The sequence below is a fragment of the Rhododendron vialii genome, chromosome 8a, assembly GCF_030253575.1.
Source record: "Rhododendron vialii isolate Sample 1 chromosome 8a, ASM3025357v1".
Lineage (NCBI taxonomy): Eukaryota > Viridiplantae > Streptophyta > Magnoliopsida > Ericales > Ericaceae > Rhododendron > Rhododendron vialii.
In genome coordinates, this window is record NC_080564.1 from 6,020,602 (window position 1) to 6,040,669 (window position 20,068).

General features: G+C 37.0%; 2 protein-coding genes across 2 annotated transcripts; both read left to right on the plus strand.

Moving 5' to 3' along the window:
* The first annotated feature begins 305 nt into the window (after positions 1-305).
* On the plus strand, positions 306-6,571 carry LOC131298937 (protein transport protein SEC13 homolog B-like). Its single transcript, XM_058324442.1, has 3 exons — positions 306-322; positions 1,048-1,082; positions 2,647-6,571. The coding sequence occupies exon 3, from the start codon at positions 2,724-2,726 to the stop codon at positions 3,627-3,629; it is 906 nt and encodes a 301-aa protein (XP_058180425.1). The 5' UTR covers positions 306-322; positions 1,048-1,082; positions 2,647-2,723; the 3' UTR covers positions 3,630-6,571.
* A 2,007-nt stretch (positions 6,572-8,578) lies between these two features.
* On the plus strand, positions 8,579-9,042 carry LOC131298506 (uncharacterized). The gene is made up of 2 exons (XM_058323992.1): positions 8,579-8,742; positions 8,790-9,042. The coding sequence occupies exons 1-2, from the start codon at positions 8,579-8,581 to the stop codon at positions 9,040-9,042; spliced, it is 417 nt and encodes a 138-aa protein (XP_058179975.1).
* The last annotated feature ends 11,026 nt before the right edge of the window (positions 9,043-20,068 follow it).

Here is a 20,068-nt window from a genome sequence, read left to right on the forward strand (position 1 = left end):
ATACCCGCCAAGGATATGCTAAAAACATTTGTTAATGTTGAAAACGTCCTTAGCGGGTATTAATTATCAAAACACGTCATTGGCCGTCATTTTCCCTAAAAGAAGGTAGTAGTACTATTTTTTGGGCTGGCCTTTCTTAATAACATGGCTCTAAGCCCTCAGTTGACCCATTTGATCGGGCTTATAAGCCTCCGTCCAAACAGCCCATTTTGGCTGTAATGAAGGCTTGTAAAGCCCAGGGCCGAAAGAGGTAGGGGCAAAACCTTATTTCGGGGCTTACGAGATGTTACACAACAAAGCTCTTTTCTTGGGAGTTCGTCTCAGATCCGTAGGGATGGCAATCCCGGCCGCCCCGCCCCATTTCCCACCTCAAATGGATTGGGGATTTGGGGATTTTTTGGGGATCGGATAGGGGATGGGGATAATTTTTTTAAAAAAATGGGGAACGGGTAGGGGATGGGTATGAGTCTATCCCCGCCCCATCCCCACCCCGCCCTGTTTGTGTGTGTCTATATATATATATATAAAATAAATAAGTTATATACATAAATGAAAATTATATAGGAGTACTATATATACATAAGTGAAGAAGAAAGAAAGAAACTAAATCTCACTGTTAATTAACATAGAAGTAATTGAATTCACTTATCACGGATAGAAGATTAGTAGAAAAAAGAGCTCAAATCGATAGTTCTAGTCAGATAAATATTGTTCACGTCTGATAAATATTGTTCACGTCGGAAACTCATTAAATAGCGTCGTGTTGAGAGACTAAGAAACGAAGCTTTAAAGAGCTTTGCATGTGTTGTTTGTTCTTGGCGTCTTGCTGCAAGAGGAATATCGGATTAAGAATACCGGTTTTGCCTATGGTTTCAGTTGGATCCTTGATTCCCCAAGGGGATCTCTATTCCCTGTTTGGGGAGGGGATGGAGGGTAAAAATAATTCCCCGGTGGGGATCGGGGAGGGGATGGGAATGGATTTGGATTCGGGGATCGGGGACGGGGATAGTGGTATCCACCCCCTACCCGCCTCATTGCCAACCCTAGAGATCCGATTCGTGAAAGTGCTCCCTCTCTCACAGGTAAATCGGTTAAATTTTTGACTACGTTAATCACTAGTATTTGGGTTTGAGTCAATTTGTTTTCTGAGAAGTTTTTTGGGTCTAGAGCGAAAAATTTAGATATGTTGTGTACGCACGTGTACTGTGGAATTTCTAGAGGCCTAAATCGGACCAATTTTGGAACTGAATGACTTGATATGGGTTTGTTAGACTAAAGGGGATAAGAATTCACGCATTTGAGTCGGGTCTGGTAGTATTGCATTTTTATGGAAAGCATAGCATGTTGATATATCTAAGGCCTAGTTGTGTTTGTAACTTTAGAGAATTGGAATTGAATTTGAATGGTCTTAAGGAAAATCATTTAACATTTTTTTTATAACTAGATGTCTAGGCCAGCTTACGCACGCCTTTGACTGATTCCAAGGCCTTGAAATTAATGACCGGGCAAACCTTTAGTGGCCCAAAGGTTTGGAATGTTTGGTCTTCGTGGAATTCATACTCACAGCAAGTCTTTTCTCATACCCACTTGACCAAATCCCTATCATCTCCGTCGTGGATGTTTATCACCGTAATCCTCGTGAGGTGCCATGTGGATAGTTACAGGCCCTCATGCTGTCATTCCTCCTCGAATGCGTCATGGGAATGCGAGCTCACATGGTGCGATTTGCCTGATGGATATGTCTTGGTGTAGATGCTGGTTAGCAGCATACCTTTGCTTGTCTAAAAGATCTCTGCTTGAGCAAATATATTCCCGAATTGGCTGTGCAACTGCAACCCCACATGCAGACACTCTTAGAAGCCCCTTGTAGATGCCTCCAAGACACATGGGTTAGGAGTAAGACCTAGGAACTCCGCTCAAAACATGTCATACTTATCGCGATGAAGGCATATCGGATTCATCCCATTATACAACCACTCATAATCTCTCACCTAGGATGAGTTAGAAAATTAACTTACATATTGTCAAGCCTTGGGGAACTTGTCACGTGTCCAAGATAAGTTGTCTGTGTCACATGGTTCAACCCTTGGTCTCTCCCTATGTTGCATGGAACGCGAATTGTTCTTGTACGGTAAATGGAAAATGAGACGTTGTACGCCTCCTTAAACTGCCTTGTGATGGAGGTAGGCTTCCATGGATAAAATCTTGAATGCACTTCTTCTTAACAGGTAAACATAAGATAAGAGGGAATACCATTTTTTAATTTGACCATGTAAAGCACATATATATAGGAGCATTATGATAGACCATTCCACATTTTTGTCTTGCCAAAACTCTAGTATTGTTTTATTCCATTTGGTTCTTACGCTTGAAAAATGCCAAAGTGGAGAATACCTTGGTGAGAGCTTGGGATTGCTAAATTTCACTGTTTGAAATGAACTAATAAAGGTGTACAATGTTTATGAATGTGCCTTCCAAACCCTTCATCACTAGAGCAAACCACAAAGAGAGCATTTTCTTGATATGAAAGTTGATTCACTAGAACCGCTTGGGCTTGTAAGGATATGTTCACAAGTTCCTAGTTTTATTTTCAATATTACTGGCCATTTGTCTAATTGTGCATTTGACTCTGATTGCCAATTGTAGTTTGGGAGGTACCAGATAAGGAGGGCAAAACTAGGAATTAAAGGAAGGTTAGGAGGGGCTATAAAGATCTAGGAAAAATGCCTGCCCAGAAGATTGAAAGCGGTCACAATGACACAGTTCACGATGTGTCCATGGATTACTATGGAAAGCGTTTAGCAAGCGCGTCATCTGATACCACTATAAAAATAATTGGCGTAAGCAACAACTTGACATCACAGCACCTCACGACTTTAACTGGACATCAAGGCCCTGTTTGGCAGGTTGCTTGGGCACATCCCAAGTTTGGATCAATCCTTGCTTCCTGTTCCTACGATGGTAGGGTAATTATTTGGAAGGAAGGTAACCCAAATGAATGGACACAGGCCCATGTGTTCACCGAACATAAATCATCCGTCAATTCAATTGCTTGGGCGCCTCAAGAACTTGGTCTCTGCTTAGCTTGTGGATCTTCCGACGGGAATATCTCAGTTTTCACTGCCAGATCCGATGGTGGTTGGGACACCACCAGGATAGACCAAGCCCACCCTCTTGGAGTGACCTCGGTTTCTTGGGCCCCATCTACGGCTCCTGGCGCTCTCGTTGGATCTGGCATGCTGGATTCTGTTCAGAAGCTGGCTTCTGGTGGCTGTGATAATACTGTGAAGGTTTGGAAGCTATATAATGGGAATTGGAAGATGGACTGCTTCCCTGCCTTGCAAATGCACACTGATTGGGTTAGGGATGTGGCTTGGGCTCCCAACCTGGGCCTTCCAAAGACTACTATGGCAAGTGCTTCACAAGATGGGACAGTGGTTATATGGACTGTGGCCAAAGAAGGTGATCAATGGGAAGGTAAAGTCTTGAAGGACTTCAAGACTCCAGTTTGGAGGGCATCATGGTCTTTGACAGGAAACTTGTTGGCTGTGGCTTCTGGTGACAACAATGTCACTTTGTGGAAAGAAGCAGTTGATGGGGAGTGGCAACAGGTGACCACTGTTGATTAATACTTTCTCCTTTTTTTGTATACTTTCTAGTGCCATTTGTGTCTTTTGGCCTTTTTAAGGAACATTTTGCTAGTTTCCAGTACTATCTTCACCATCTTTTTCCCTCTTTTGGTATAGGTTTGTTTGTATGTGTTGATGGGATTGATTACTTGCAATATATAGGATTCTGGTGAGAAAGAACAAGATTTTGATAACCTTGGTTTTTCATTCTCATCATGTATTGGTATTTGCATCCTATTAAACGATTCCTTCAGTACCCAGGTTTTGTCTGCTCTCATCTATTTACTAAACTTGGTTTGTGTGCCTCTTGTTGCGATTGTTGAGTAGGTTTCCAATTGTTATTCTTCTGATGTGTCGGTGGAGAGTTGGAAAATGGTGGCATTGGGTAATTAACAGGTGATTTTTCTTGTTTCTTAAACATCCTATGCCGACTTGCTTGTGTCATTACACTTCCCAATCCTAGCGATTTCCCTCAATTTGTTTTGATTTGGTTACGCTCATTCTGGTGGTTGGTTAAACTGGAAACATGCAAAAACCTGACTGAGGCGGGGTTTCTTTCCAATATAGCTAGCGAGTTGCGTACTTGTGTCCCTCCATCAGTTTTGCCGCCGAGTTGGGTAGCTGGGTTCTTCATTTGTGCCGTTATAAAGCATTAGTTAGCAGTTGCGAGACTCCTAATTTGCTGCACTCCTTGTTCAAACATAGGACAACTGCAATTTGGGTACTTACCTTACAGTGAAAACTCGTGTCCAGATTCAAGATTCACTCCTAATTCATGTGGCATGAACTACATTATCTGAGGGACGGACACACACCCACGTGCCCCAGTCAAATTTTCAGTTTGTGTGTGTGTGTGTAAAACAAAACATTACCCCTAAAAATAAAACGAACTATTGCTACACAACGCTGTTCGCCTTCGCCGTACTCTGTATCAGTCCGCCTTCGCCGTCCCTCGTCTTCTGTTGCTGTCTTCCTTCGAATCCGGAGAGTTTTGTCCCTCTCATACTCTCTCACTCTCTCTGTGTATAACTGTGTGTGTATATACACACACACATGTATATATAGGAATTTACCCTAAAATCCGGTATGCTTGGTTTCAAATTTGTTTACGGTAGTTTTGAATCTCCTTGCGAATTGATTTAATGGAAGGTTGATTGCTTGTGTATATATGTATATATATTTGTATATAAGGGCTTTTTAATTGCTTTGTGAATTAGGGCTTTCTTTCTTCTTTATATTTTGGGTATTTTGTGGGGTGTTTAATAAAGTCTTGTGACCATGTCGTTCCGTGTCAAAAATAAATTTATAAAACTAAGAATTAACTATTACGTAGAATAGTAGTTAAGACCGAGTATCATTCCAATGGGAACTAAAGGGCTGAGTTACGACAAATTCGATTAACTTCTAGATTAATTCGGGCAAAGAAAGTTTGGTTGTTTGATTTTGGAGAATTTATTAAACTAAGAAAAGCAATTAAATTAAAAGTTTGTAACGAGTGGACAGGAAATCTAGGGTTCGAATCCACTTCGACTGCATAACTCTATCATGCATAGGCGATTAATTATTCGAATCAGAATGGATTATTGTTAGGGCTTGCAAACCCTAACTTTATCATAAGAAAATAATTGAATTGTTAAAAGGCATAAACTATATCTCATAGTACGGACCGTCTTAGAAGTACGGTCTAGCCGCCTAACAGCACGGCTCTTAACGATAAATGTTAGGGTTTTAACAACTCTATGTGGATCACTATGTAGTGATTTAATTGGCTTAGGTTGTGATCTAATTTTTTTTGTTTTGCAAAACTTAAACAGGGTTTTGTTGGTAATTGTAAATTGGTAGTATATTTTTTCAAAATTCACTTGCTTGAAATTGATTAGATGTATCATGTTTGAAAAAGTTAGGTTCGTTATCAGGTTGGTTAGAAGCAGAGAAGGATAATTCAATTTAGTTGTGCACAAAACGAGTTGCACTGTGCCTTCAGGCACGAGCTCATTCGCTAGTAATTAAATATTATATAAATGCAAATATAATTAATTTTTTACATTTATGCCATAATAATTAGTTGTACTAATAAATTTAATAATATTAAAAATTAAAAATTAAAAATTCGTTTTCTTATTGTGTTTTTTTTATCCATGGTTATTTTTTAAAAATATGATATGTAAAGTTTGGGACTGATCATTTACCCACTTTTTTTATCCATTCGTTTTTTTATTTATTGAATATTTAGTTTTGTACACAACAAAATAGGAGTTAAAAAAAAAAAAGACAGATCAAAAGGAAAAGGAAAAGACAAAATCCACCTCGTTTTGGTTCTGTACACGGTTTTTACAAAAACCACCGCCCCACTCAGCGAAGGAGATCCCCTGTCCGACTCCCATCCGGACAGGGGTCTGTCCAACTCTTCTCGGCAGTTGATCTCGCAAATCAACGGCTGAGATGAGCCAAACACTTTTTGTGCCAAAACGACATCGTTTTTTAATCCGTCTATGAATTTAACTGATCTGAACAGACAAACAAAAAATAAATCAAAAATAAATGAGTGGATCAAAAAGAACAAAAACATACCGTCCTTTTTCTTTTCTTTTTCGGGATCAACTAAAAACATACCATCCTGTGAATAAAAAATAAAAATAAAAAAATAAAGTTCAAAACTTGCCTCTTGAGGACGATTCGATTCCTTCGGATGCAAGCGGTTCGGGATAACCTGCTCCGGTTGACGATCCATCGACTCCATCGATTGCTTCCTGGCTTTCGTTATGCAGTACTCCATTTGTTGTGAGTGCATCATCAACAAATCAAAGAGAGGGGAAGAGAGACGCTCCTCAGGAAGTGCTGGGGACTGACCGAGGGAGATGGAAGAATTGGGAAAAGCTAGTGCTAAAAACTGGTCCTAGCGGTGGGAGGCAGAATTTGGAAGAATTGAGAAAATTTGGTGCGGGTGGAGATGGAACTTGGAACCAGGGGTTGTAGACGGGAATCAGTGGGGCATTTTTGTAAAAACAAGTGATATAATAGAGGGCAATTAAGTCATGAAATATATCCCTTGAGTTTTGGAAGGAATAAAAATAATTTTGGCATTATCAATTCCCAAATTTTAACAGTGCACAATACATTGGAAATCATTCCACATATAGAAGAAGGATACTAAATACAAGGGAAAAAAACTGCAATAGTCCTTATAGTTAAGCGTTTGTGTCAATTTGGTCCCTGTAGTTATAATTGGCTCGATTTACACTCTATACTTTTCATTTTGTTTCAATTTGGTCCAATTACTAACTTCCGTTAGTTCGCCGTTAGTCCTTTAAATAGCAAAATCATATGGCTCCCTTTTTTGGGGTTAAAACAGACCCGTTCGGCTAAATAAGTGAACTTCCTTATTTTTTGTCCTTATTCAATTTTTTTTTTTCGTATTTGTTAGTTTTTCATCAATTTTTTTGAGGGTTATTGCATCGTCATGACAAGAAGAATCTAAAAAGTAAAAAATTATTATCGAAATTCAAATTTTTTTGAATAAAGACGAAAAAATTGGCTTTGATTTATTTTTCAACATTCCTAGTCAGGAATCAGTGTATGGGCCAAGTGTAGAAAAATGAATGGAATAACAGGGCACTATTTTTTGTAACCACTTGGGCTGTTAAGTTAGGTTTATTGTAACCTAGTTGATTGGTTTGTTATGTCTATGTATTAGGTTATGACATGGTAAATTTGAAACTGAGTTTATAGAATATTCTGACTTTTGGATATGGTTATTTATCATATTGTGACTTTTGGATCTATATCATGTTATAACTTTTGGACATGGTTCTATATGCATTTTCAGTACTATGCAGAAAAATAAGGCATCTCAGTATTTGTTCACAAGTTGAACATGTAGACAATATCAGTAGTTATGATGCCCCATGGCTGATCATGAAATTGTTGAATTCGATAGCAACTTTTTGTAGAAAATTATAACCAAATTTTCCTCCCAAGTGCCTCCTTATCAATGGAGAATGAAAGAATGAGCTGTGTTTTGGTTCAGAGGTATATTAGGGCAAAAGGGGAATGAGTAATCCTATTCAGCTAAATAAGCCAGCTGGTTTATTTTTTTTGTCCTCATTCAATTTTTTTTCGTATTTGTTAGTTTTTTCGTCATTTTTTTGGGAATTATTGCATCGGCATAACAAGAGGAATCTAAAAAGTAAAAAATTACGATCGAAACCGAATTTTTTTGAATAAAGACAAAAATAAGCCAATTTTTTCGTCTTTATTCAAAAAAAAAAAAGGATTTCGATCATAATTTTTTACCTTTAGATTCCTCTCGTCATGACGATGCAATAACCCCAAAAAAATTGACGAAAAACTAACAAATACGAAAAAAAATTCAATAAAGATAAAAAAATAAGCCAGTTGGCTTATTTAGCCGAACGAGTCTATTTTAACCCCAAAAAAGGGGGCCATATGATTTTGTTGTTTAAAGGACTAACGGCGGACTAGCGGAAGTTTGTAATTGGACCAAATTGGAACAAAATGAAAAGTACAGAGTGTAAATCGAGCCAATTACAACTTCGGGGACCAAATTGACACAAATACTTAACTACAGGGACTATTTCAGTTTTTTCCCCAATATAGTTGGCCAAATTTTCTTTCTTTATTTTGTTGTTAAATTTTCTTTCTTTGAGGTGTGTGAATGTCATTGTTTTGGAAAGGATACCTTTTTAATTAGTTCTCATCCTTCTCCTAAGTCGATTGATATATCGTATATACAATTTTAGGATACATAATTACATTCATGGATTGCTAATTAAGAATTCAAATTAGTCAAATTCAGGATTTAAAAAAAATTAAAATCCTTAGACAATATTTTGAAATGCCACTAACACGTGTTGCATCCCAGAGCTTGCATCAAGGCGACCCTTTTGTCGCCTTATTTATTCTTGTTTTGTGCTAAGGGTTTTTCAGAGATGTTGCGCCATGTTGAATCTCGGGGTGCTATTCAAGGTTTGAGGATCTGTAGGGGTGCCCCGTCCATTAGTCATTTGCTCTTTGCGGATGATACACTGGTTTTCTGTAAAGCAAAAGAAGGGAGTTGCAAGCTATTGGAGACATTCTGGATAATTATCGGAAGGCATCGAGTCAACTCATCAATCTTCAAAAGTCTTCTATGTTTTTTAGCAAAAATACAGGAGCTGATTTAAAGAGGGCTCTTAGTTCAAATCTAGCCATTCCTGTTAGGGCTGATTTGGGGAAGTACTTAGGGCTCCTGGCGGAGGTTGACAAATCCAAAACAGAAATTCAACTATATAAAGCAAAGAGTGCTGCAGAAGTTGGCGGGTTGGAAGGAGAAAATTCTTATTCATGCCAAGAAGGAAGTCTTGCTCAAATCGGTGGCATTGGCGCTTTCTACTTATGCTATGATGTGTTTTAAGTTTCCAGAAGGTTTATGCCATCAAATTGAGTCAGCTATGGCAAGTTTTTGGTGGGGACAAAAGAATAATGAAAGGAAAATTCATTGGATGAAGTGGAGCAGGTTATGTCAGGCTAAATTTAAAGGAGGGTTGGGTTTCCGGGGCCTTAGTGCTTATAATTTGGCTCTCCTAGCAAAGCAAGGTTGGAAGATCATGATGTCACCAAATTATTTTATGGCTAGGGTTCTCAAAAGTAAATATTTCAAGGATTGTTCTTTTATGGAGGCAGGTTTGGGGAACAATCCGTCCTGAGTTTGGCGGAGCATTTGGGAAGGAAGGAAGGTCTTAGAGGCTAGATTGAGATGGTCGATCGAAAATGAGGCTTCGGTTCGCATTGATACAGATCCTTGGCTACATTTGGCTAGGGATTTTAAACCAAAGAGAATTGATGTAGACGAGAGCTTCACTTGGGTTCGGCAACTCATTAATGACGACATGGCAACGTGGAAAGAGGAGGTGGTCTCGCGATTATTTGTTCCAGATCACGCGAGATGCATCCTTTCCATCCCATTGTCATGGACAAATAAACTGGACACGATGGTTTGGCATTTTACTCATTCGGGGCATTATTTTGTGAGCTCCGGTTATATGGCTGCTCTGGATTTGCAGCATAGAAGGCAAGGTAGCTCGGATGCTGGGCCCATTGATGAGAATGGGTCCAACAAGCGCTGGAAAGGGATATGACAGCTGCACGTTCCCAGGAAGGTTCAGGTCTTTATGTGGAAATGCTGCCATGGAATTTTACCGACAAAGAGGGAGCTGCAGCGTAAACGGATTGTTGACAATGCTAGCTGTCCGGTTTGTGGTGATGATTTGGAATCGATTGTGCATCTTTTTTGGGATTGTCCGTTGTCCCATCGGTGCGGTTATGCTCCCCTTTTTAGTTGGATGTCGTAAATTTACAAGTTAACTCTTTTATTGATCTGTGAGATGATTTCTTATCATGATGGAAGACTGTATCTAATAGGGAGTGGTTTTTAGGGTTAATTGCTATGCTTTTGTGGTACATTTGGAAAGGGAGAAATAGTGCGGTTTTTTATCACAAGATCCTCCTCCTTGAAATGATCAGTAAACACGCAGTGGCTGCTTTTCAGGAATTTTTGGCAGTGAACCCGCTGGTAGTTTATGAGAGAGGAGGAGGTGGGGAGGTGCAAAGGCAATTGTGGCGACGACCATCGAAGGGGTCCTTCAAGATTAATGTAGACGGTGCGTGGAATAAGGAATCTGAGGAAGGCGGTTTTGGTGCCGTGATTCGAGATAGTAGGGGGAGCTTTGTTGGTGCTATTATGGGGAAGCTGTCGTGGTGTGCTAGCCCTGCAGTTGTAGAAGCCATGGCAATTCGAAGAGGGATTTTGCTAGGGAGCCAGTTGGGGTTATGGTCAATTGTAGTGGAGGGTGATGCTCAAGCTGTGATTAATATGATAAATGGACAGATTGTGACTAGTCAGGAGTTGGGGGTTATTATTCATGATGTCCAGGCTTTGGGTAGAAGTTTTCAAGCCTATTCTTTTTCCTTTGCCCGTAGGTCTTGCAATATGGTTGATCATCTGTTGGCGAGCATAGGTATATTTGGTATGGGGTCTTGTCTGTAGACTGATTTTCCACCGTCGTGGTTACTTGATCCTTTAATTAGGGACAGTCCAATTCTTGATGTAATGATTTTCTTTGTGGTTATAATATCTGTTATCGGTTGGAAAAAAAAAAAATCATTCTGCAATACTATATAGTACAGATATTCGTTAAAGAAGTGTAAAAAATTAAGAAACACTTGCACGCAAATCTCGTTTGCACCTTTAATATTCTCACTATCAGTCTTGGCCTATCTTCCCAAATCATATGATGACCGATCCATGATTGAAATTAAGGATTTTATGTATTAACAACTCTTTCTCCAATTTACTTGCATTGTCATCAGGCTTTGAATAACAATTAAGTACCAACTAATTAAGCATCCAAACCATGTATATAGACGCAATTAATTTACGCAATTGATTTGATTTTAAGTTTTAATATGCTGAAAGATTTGTCAACGATTCGACGAATTTTTTATGACTCCAAAGAAGCTAAAAGACACATTTTAGATTATGCATGACCTTTATTCAATAAGAATTATTAATTTCCCCAATATTTGGATCTTAGCAGTTACTATCATTTAATTTTTCCACTATATAAGAAAACTGAAATCTTCGTGCCACGTTGCATCCATATTTCTCCTCACTGAATGATCATTTAACTTTAATATATATATATATATATATATATATATATATATATATATATATATATATATAGGAATTTTCAAGTGAGGGATCCCTCATTTTAACAAAATGAGGGACTTTCATTTCCCGATCAAAATTTGAAAATCTGAACCGTTCAATGTGTGCAGAACATAATTTCAAGGATCCAAGAGAGAAATCAGCAAAAAAAATGACCGGGAAGGGCGTCATCCGAGCAGTTTTTTTTGAACCGTTCAATGAAAACTGCTCGGATGAAGCCTTGTCCGGTCTTTTTTTTTTGCTGATTTCTCATAGGACCCTTAAAATCACGTTTTGATCACTTTGAGCGGCTCGGATCATCGAAATTCAATCGGGAAGGGGAGTCCCGCATTTTAATAAAATGAGAGATCCCTCACCGGAACCTAACTCTATATATATATAAGTCTAGAGGTCGAGGGACACGCATTCAAGTCGAATGTAGACGAAATATGCACCAGAACTTCTGGCCTGTTGTTTGATCGTATATAAAGTCATATTAATATTTTGTGACAGATAAGCAACGATTCAATAAACTAACTGCGACTAGATCAGTTGACCACAATTCTTGCATCTCACTAAGAAGTTAGGAGTTCAAGTCTCCCCATCTACGTGTGGGTGCTCCTTTCCTTAGAGGACTTTTCATTTCTTTCTTTGTTTATAGGGAAATGATATTGGCACTCCAAAAATTGATGCAGGCACTCCAAAATCAGTGTAATTCCAAAGTCATTTTCCTTTGTTTTTTGGAGTGCTTGCATTAATTTTTGGAGTGCCAATATCATTTCCCTTGTTTATATCTTATAATGAGCTTATTTCGTGTATTGGTTGAGTTGTTTGTTGAGCTTGATTGTCTCATGAACTCTCATAATTGATATAGTCTCCCGGATTTGTACTCTATACTTCATATTTGATGTAAAAATCACTCCTCTATCGATTGAAAAAAAAAAAAAAAAACCAACGATTCCATGAGCATCACACCAAATTATCTATTGTAGAATTAAACGTCACACCAAATTATATATCGTTTCCACTTACAATGGCATTCAAATTGTGTGAATTTACGTTGATCCGATATCATTTGATACAATTTTGGAAGGCATATATTAAGCTTCATATAATTGTGTTAAAGAGGAGAAGAGAAGATAAAGAACACTCCTGGCGTTGGATGAAGAACATGTCTGGTGTTGGAAATGTGAATACTGATTTTTAGGGGAAGGGGAAAGAAGATAATTTAGGATTTTGGTTATAAGGGCATGTAGGTCATCTCATGTATAGGTATAAAGGTAAATAAGTCATTTTGCATTGGGGATTATGTTGTAATTAGTTGAAAATTTTTAACGAGCTAAAGGAGAAAATAGAGGGTTGTAAATAGTCACCCCCACATTTAATTGATTTTCACACTTTTCTTTTCTTTTATTTTTTTTCACAGTCCCCCCCTCCCCCTTTTATTCAAATGCATTTTTTTTTGTACGAAGGTAAAATTACATGATTATTTTTTTCATGTGTGAAGGAAAAAATATACAAAAGGTAATTTTGTAATTCTACATGAAAACAAAAAAAATAAGGTGCACTTGGACAAAATAAGAGTGTGAAAATTAATTTCTTCTTTTAATGAAAAATAAATAAATAAAACACTATTTTTTGTATTTTCTAATCAGTTCGATCAGTAAACACCTCTCGTCTGCAATTTTCCGATTGGAATAATATATGATGTAGACATCTCTCTCTATCTCCTAACTGATCAAATGGCATCTTAGAGACACACACACACACACACACAGAGAGAGAGAGAGAGAGAGAGAGAGAGAGAGATGGAAAAGAAGAGCATTATTGGCTCATATGGTTCCATTTTCATGCATTCGGATGGCTTTGATAAGTTGCTAATGGGACTCGGATTCATCGGGGCCGTCTGCGAAGGGCTTTGTCCGCCCTTGACGTTCCTCTTCACTAACAAGATTATGAATGATATCGGCAGCTCTCTTACAATCGCCGCGGATTTCACACATAACCTCGACAAGGTATTCTCTGTCTCTCCCTCCACCCCTCTCTCTCTCAATGTATCTATATCTCTCCATCTCCCTAGTTTAAAGGATCTGGTTCCATATCTCCAAACGTACCCCTCTTTAATTTTAATATTCATTGAATGCTTAACATTTAATCTCATCACTTACGTAATTAGAGTGTTAATATTTGCTATCTGTGTAGCCGATCATCTAGACCAATTAGGTTCATAACTTTCAGCCAATAATACTCATACTGGACAGTCTGGACTAGTCGATCGGTTTTCCTGCATATATTGTAGCAGGAGTTCCTCCTGCCATGTACTCGTGCATGGCAACCCCTTATTTGCTACAATTATCCTGTAAAAGTATTCTTTTCCTACTCTCTCTCTCTCTCTCTCTCTCTCTCTCTCTCTCTCTCTCTCTCTCTCTCCAACAAAGCTAGAATAGAATGGATAAGAAAAAAACCCTCTGAACAGAAAAAAAAAAAATTTCTCACAAAAATCAATGAAAATGCAATCATATATTGTTATAGTGATTTATGATTAACACGATCCGATTCAAAAAAAACAAATTCTTCTTGCATTTTTTTAAGCAAATTATTTTTCAATGAAATCATCATATTTTAACTTATCAAAATACTTATTTTCAATTGAGCTTATAACCAATCTACATAATCTCTCCTACAACATGGTCTAAGGTAATTTTTTATGAACTTGAACTTCAAAAAGCTCCTCTCTGTTGACCGAAACAACTGTGACCAGTATAAGCAACAAAATTCGATAAACAACTAATACCATTTGAAAACCACCATCTTTCCAACAAGACCTTATAAAAATCAAGGTTGTCAATTGATTCTGGTACTTCTCTCGGCAATATTGTTTTCAAATGTCCAAGAAACTTTCTAAAAAAATTTTGGGATAGAAACTATACATACTCCTAATTTTTCTTGCGGGATTTATCAATTTTTTTTAAATTTATGAAACATTTTGGTCTTTTGGTTGCCCCATGCCGAGTGGTTGCCCAAGTTCGCTAGTTTGTGGGGCTTACATGGTAGGAGGAACTCCTGCTACAAGGTATGCAGGAAAACCAACTCCTAAGTAATACCGTACCGATAATTAGGCTAAATACATTTTTGCGTCCTCCTGGGGTGTGTCTGTGGTGGTGCTAGGGGGTTGTGATCCGACGTTTGGTCTTGCCAATTGCTGTTTGATTTGGGTAGTTGTGGGTGGCCGGCGGCGGACTGGAAGGAGTTCTATTTCCGTGTGTTTAGGTTTAGGGTTTTCTTTTGGGATTGCCTTTGGCTGGGCTAGCCCACTTTGGTGGGTTAGGTTCTCTTTATGTGTTTAATTGTAAGATTTGCACTTTTAGACTATATGATATTTGGGCTTTATTTGTAACATTTGGGCTTTGTAAGCCATTTGGTGTATTGGGTTTTATCCCTAAGGTGTGTGTGGGCTTTGTCCCATTCTGATGTATTTTCCAACCCTTTTCTCGCTCTCTTTAATAAAATGTTACTTTCATCAATAAAAAAAAACTCTTTTTTTTTTTTGTTTTTTTCCCCCTGTTTATTCCAAAATCAATAATAATATATTTTGCAAATTAATAATTCATTTGAGAATTAATTGTTGTGAAGTTGGTGATGAATTTCACGATAATTTTTTTTATCGAGAATCAATTCATCGAATTTGCCGCTACGGAATCAGATATATACTCGTGTTTGTCTAATTAGTTAAGTAAATCTGAGTTGTTTTTTTTATATAATATTTTGCATTGAAGGATCCAGTACAATCAAACTTACAATGATTAAACAATCGATCGACTCATAAAGTGATTGTGTTTGCAAAATAAATTCTGAAATTGGTTGTGGTAAAATTTTGTATCTAGAACAGAATCGTGCCAAGGTGATGAAAGACTTCGAATTTTTTGTTCTATTTTGGACAAATAATCTGACAAACGATTAGAATGTATGAGGGTAGCAAAATCATACCTTCCTCGTATCCGACCAGGTAATGATATGATTACCCCGTACCCACTCCTAATGGGTAAAAACCTCGGGTGGTACCCATCTTCAAATGACCAGATCAGATTGGTATCCATAACCATAAGTATGGGCGTGTTTTTTCAAAAAATGTGATCCTATCACATTTTTTGAAAAAACACGCCGATCATTCCTATTCCAGCGTAGGGCCTTAATGGTTGTAAATATGAATACTTTCATATGAGTTTTTATCGAATTACTCGATTTATTGATTTCATTTTAATAGTATTTATTTTGAGGTTTTAGGTTAAATTAACGTTACTTTTTGTAATTGTATGACTCGCAATGTAAATGTGCTACAAAATTCAACAATCCTCATTTTATTAGCATTTTTAGGCAATCAAAATATATATATTTTTTATTTTGAATAGTTAATATGAACTAATAAAGTGAATCAATTTGGTTAAAAGATACCACATATTTTGCCAACCTTAGAGCATCCACATTGGACTAATCAAAATTGGATAATCTAAAGTTGCCACATCACCTTTTGATTATCTATTTAAGGGGTTACTAAGGTTAGCAATGTAGATGTTTACAGTGGCATAATCGAACATTGATCGAATAATCAAAACTTGCCACATTACCTTTTCAACCTATAAAAATCTAAAAATTGTCACAATAAAAAACATTTTTTAAAATAATTTTCAAACTAATAAAAACATGTTATTAGAAATAGAAAATAATTTTTTGAAAACTTTTAAATTTTGAAAAACACTTTTCCAATAAAGTTTTTTAAAAAAAAAGTTTTTGAAAAAAAGACAATTTTTTTTAATAAAAGTTTTTGAAAAAAAATATAGTTTTAAAAAATAATTTTTAAATGAAAAACAGTATTTGAAAAACGGTTTAACTGTTTTTGTTTTAAAAAAATTCTTTTAATAAAATACAGTATTTTTCTTAAAAACATTGTTGAGAGAGAGAAAAGGTTTTGATTATTGGTAAAAAGTTACTAGTTTTGATTATTCAATGACCAAAATTTGATGAGTTGCTAAGAAGTTGTTAAGTTTGGTTATGCGACTGTGATCAGTTTTTTGAGAGAACATTGCTGTAACGCCCCGAATTTTGGGTACGTTAAATAAAATATTTTATTGAAATAAAAGCTGAGTCCGGCTCTTTTATTACAACAAAAACATAAAATGAGTACTTTTATTACAAACGGAAGGAAACTAAGGCTCCTAACTATAGCTCCGCTTGTTCTTCCATCACAGCTAGTTCCTCGGCTCCGAAGGCTTCCAAGGTGTAAAGCTCGCCCTGCTCATCTATGAGATCTGACATATTATACCCACGTCGCCACCGGTATAATATGCTAGGGTCACCAAAAAGGCAACACCGTGAGCCAAAAAGCTCAATAGAACTATCCAAACCCTCTAACCCTTAACTTATGAACGAAGAACATAATAACAACAATTTCCACTTAGATCATGCATATAGTCCATCCAAATATTCGAATCTACAATCCTTACTTGACTAACGTTGTGTTCATTACTTGGACTCATCGTAGACCATGTTTTTACTTCACTTTCCTTTTTACCCAAAAACTCCTTTTTAACTCACCCAACCTCGGTTCCGCCGCGCCGGTTTCCCGAGTATCCTCACAATGGTTCCGCCGCGCCGGGTTCCCATTGGCACACAACCGCATTGGCTCCGTACCGCGGATAACCAAGCACACACCCAACCTCGGTTCCGCCGCGCCGGTTTCTCGAGTATCCTCACAATGGTTCCGCCGCGCCGGGTTCCCATTGGCATACACACACATAACTCACATAATGCACCTAAAACCGGTCATTATGTAGTTTCCAAAATATTTCCTCCCTCGGATACACATTTTTATCTTTGTTAACACACCCTAAGTGCCATGTCTCTACTATCTTGTTTCTCGTATCACATTTATCATGCATAGACTCCGTGGTGTAGAACTTTCCACATAAACAAGCATTTATAAATTTCCAAAATGAATACAACAATATTATCCAACTCTTGATCACATAACATGCTTGAATAATAACAACATCATGCATCTCATACATTCTTAAACAAAGATAACCTTATCTACATAATCTTAATGATCAAAGTTACTTTCAAATGAACTTATTTTAGGGTTATGATACAAAACTACGTTATACTTAAGAATAGGGATAAGAAATTTCTACCGGGATGGAAGTTAAGAAAATCCTACCGTGCTTCTTGGCGGTAGTAGTTGGTTATGAAAATTCGGTCGTCGGTTTTGGATTTCGGCGGCGTAACGGCGTCGGTTTGCTTCGAAAGGAAGAGAGTTGATCTTTTCTCTTCCTAGAAACAACTTTCTAACTAACTAAGCTACTTTAAAAGATCTAACGGTGGTTTTGGGAGGTGGTTTGGTGGTTTCTCTCAAGAACACTCAAGAACACTAGAAAACTAGAACTTTGAAAGTAAGAACTTTTGGAATTTCTAGAGAGAAGTGAGAGCAATGGTGGAAGGTGTGAGTTTAAGCTTTAGTATGAGCTTCTATTTATAGGCAAGGGCTCTCCCTCTCTCCCTCTTGGCCGGCCCCTCTCTCTCTCTCTCTCTCTATGTCACACTTTATTTCACATGTCAAGGTTTGATTGAAAGGTTGGAAGCTAAATTGGTAGGCTTGCATAGCTAGGTTAGTCCTTGGATGGGATTCTTGGAAGATATGTTGCAATGGAGGAGACATTGGTACAAGATTCATGGCTTAAACAATTGAAAGTTTGTACAATGGAGGTTAATGGGGTTAAGATTTGGCTAGGAAAGGAATCACCAAAGATTTGAAGTACTTTGAAAGACTAATGTCAAAGTACACATCAAATCCATCTTCTTCTTCCTTCCTCTTTCCTACACTCTCTCTCCCTCTCTCTCTCTCTCTCTCTCTCTCGGCCTCTCTCTCCTCTCTCTCCCTCTCTCTCTCTCATGTACTAACTATATATGTATATATATGTACAAACATGTAAGAATATAATTAAACAATAGGTACTTTTGTACAAAAGGGCAATTTAGTCTTTAAGGGTCAAAATTTTCCCAATAAACAATTATAAAGTACGAGTACTTTAAATAATAAAATAATGTACTTTTGTACTCCCGGGAATCTTAACAAAATATTAGTTTAATGGGTTAAGTACTTTGGTTGAAAGATGAGCCTATTACCCAATGGTTAATAGAATCCCTAATGGTTATTATCCAAGGGATAATAAGGTACGAGTACTCTAAATACTAAATTAAGTTTTTTTTTGGAAAAGACTACATGTCCTTTTTTTGGAAATACACATGTGATATATATATATGTACTTACCAATTAAAATAAGGAAAAGGCTTTTGTCCAATGGGTAAAGATTACCCTAATGGTTATTGTCCAATGGTCCATGTTACTTGGGTACTTTTATTAGTAAAGTAATTGAAAAGTACTTTTCAAAATAATTATAAATGTCAATCATAGTACTTTGCTTAAATCTTTCAAAATCCTTTTAATATAAAGAAATGGGTTTCGTTTCTCCAATGGATAATAATTCCCCTAACATTTATCGTCCAATGGATAAAGAATAAAGTTAAAACAATAAAAGAAAACAATTAAACAATTTCTAGTCTAGGGTTCAAAAGGTTCAAGATGGGCAAAATGGTCCATCTTCGGTTAGGGATAAGTAACTAGGTGACTTTCTAGTTTGGTTACTCCATCAAGCCGGTTAGAAGCTAACTAGGCTTGCTAAGTAGGGCATATAAGTCAAGAAACGATCCTTGAGGGTCCAAAGTGCGATTAGGGTTTCTAGTCGAGAAATACGATGATAAGGCGATCGATTGCTTAAATACAAACCACAAGAAAATCAAATAAGAACATCAACGAGCAATTAAGAGAAATTTAAGAAATTTCAAATAACAACGAGATTTTTATTACACGAAAAATCGGAGTTGTTACAATTGCTAACTTTAACAACTTTATGGTCTTGATTATTCCACTGTGGATGCTCTAACGTTCTATTTTTTAAATCTATAATTGGGTTAAATTTTTTATAACATAATTACATAGGGCCTATTATTATACAATTTTTTGTCTAGCGCCCCGGAATCTCATGCCAACCCTGCCGTTGCACCCCTATGAACCAATATTTTTGTTTATTTTTTGTCTTTTTCTTTTTTCTGCATCCTATTTAAGATGATACACAGCCGTCGATTTCATCAACTAACGATTGAGATTAAAAAAAATTCCAAGAGCACACTACACGGCTACGATGCTACAATACACAGTGCACTATAGCGTTTCCGATTCTGAGCAAAACAACTACGATGCTGCAATACACAGTGCATTTCCAATTCCGGGCAAAACGTTTACCTCATTATAAAAGCTGTAATTTGGTACTTTTGTCTCATTAAAAGCTTTGATCGATCTGGTGCACTCCAACGATTAAGCACATGTTTCATGGCCTTGTACTTAGGCCTAGTTTCCAAAAAAAAAGGTAATTTTTTTTCTTTGTTAATTTTGCGTCAAACTTTGTACATAATTGATTTGTCTCGATAAGAGAAATTAAAAAATTTAAAGATATGACTTATCCAATTTTGTTTGGAAATAATTCAAAATTTAGCATTTTTAACCCAGCTTTTTGGATTAATAGTACAAAATTTTGAATATTTTTTTAAAAAAGGGGATAAGTCAGTAAAATTTTTTCCTATTTGACCCAAATTAACAAATACGGAAAAAAATTAAATA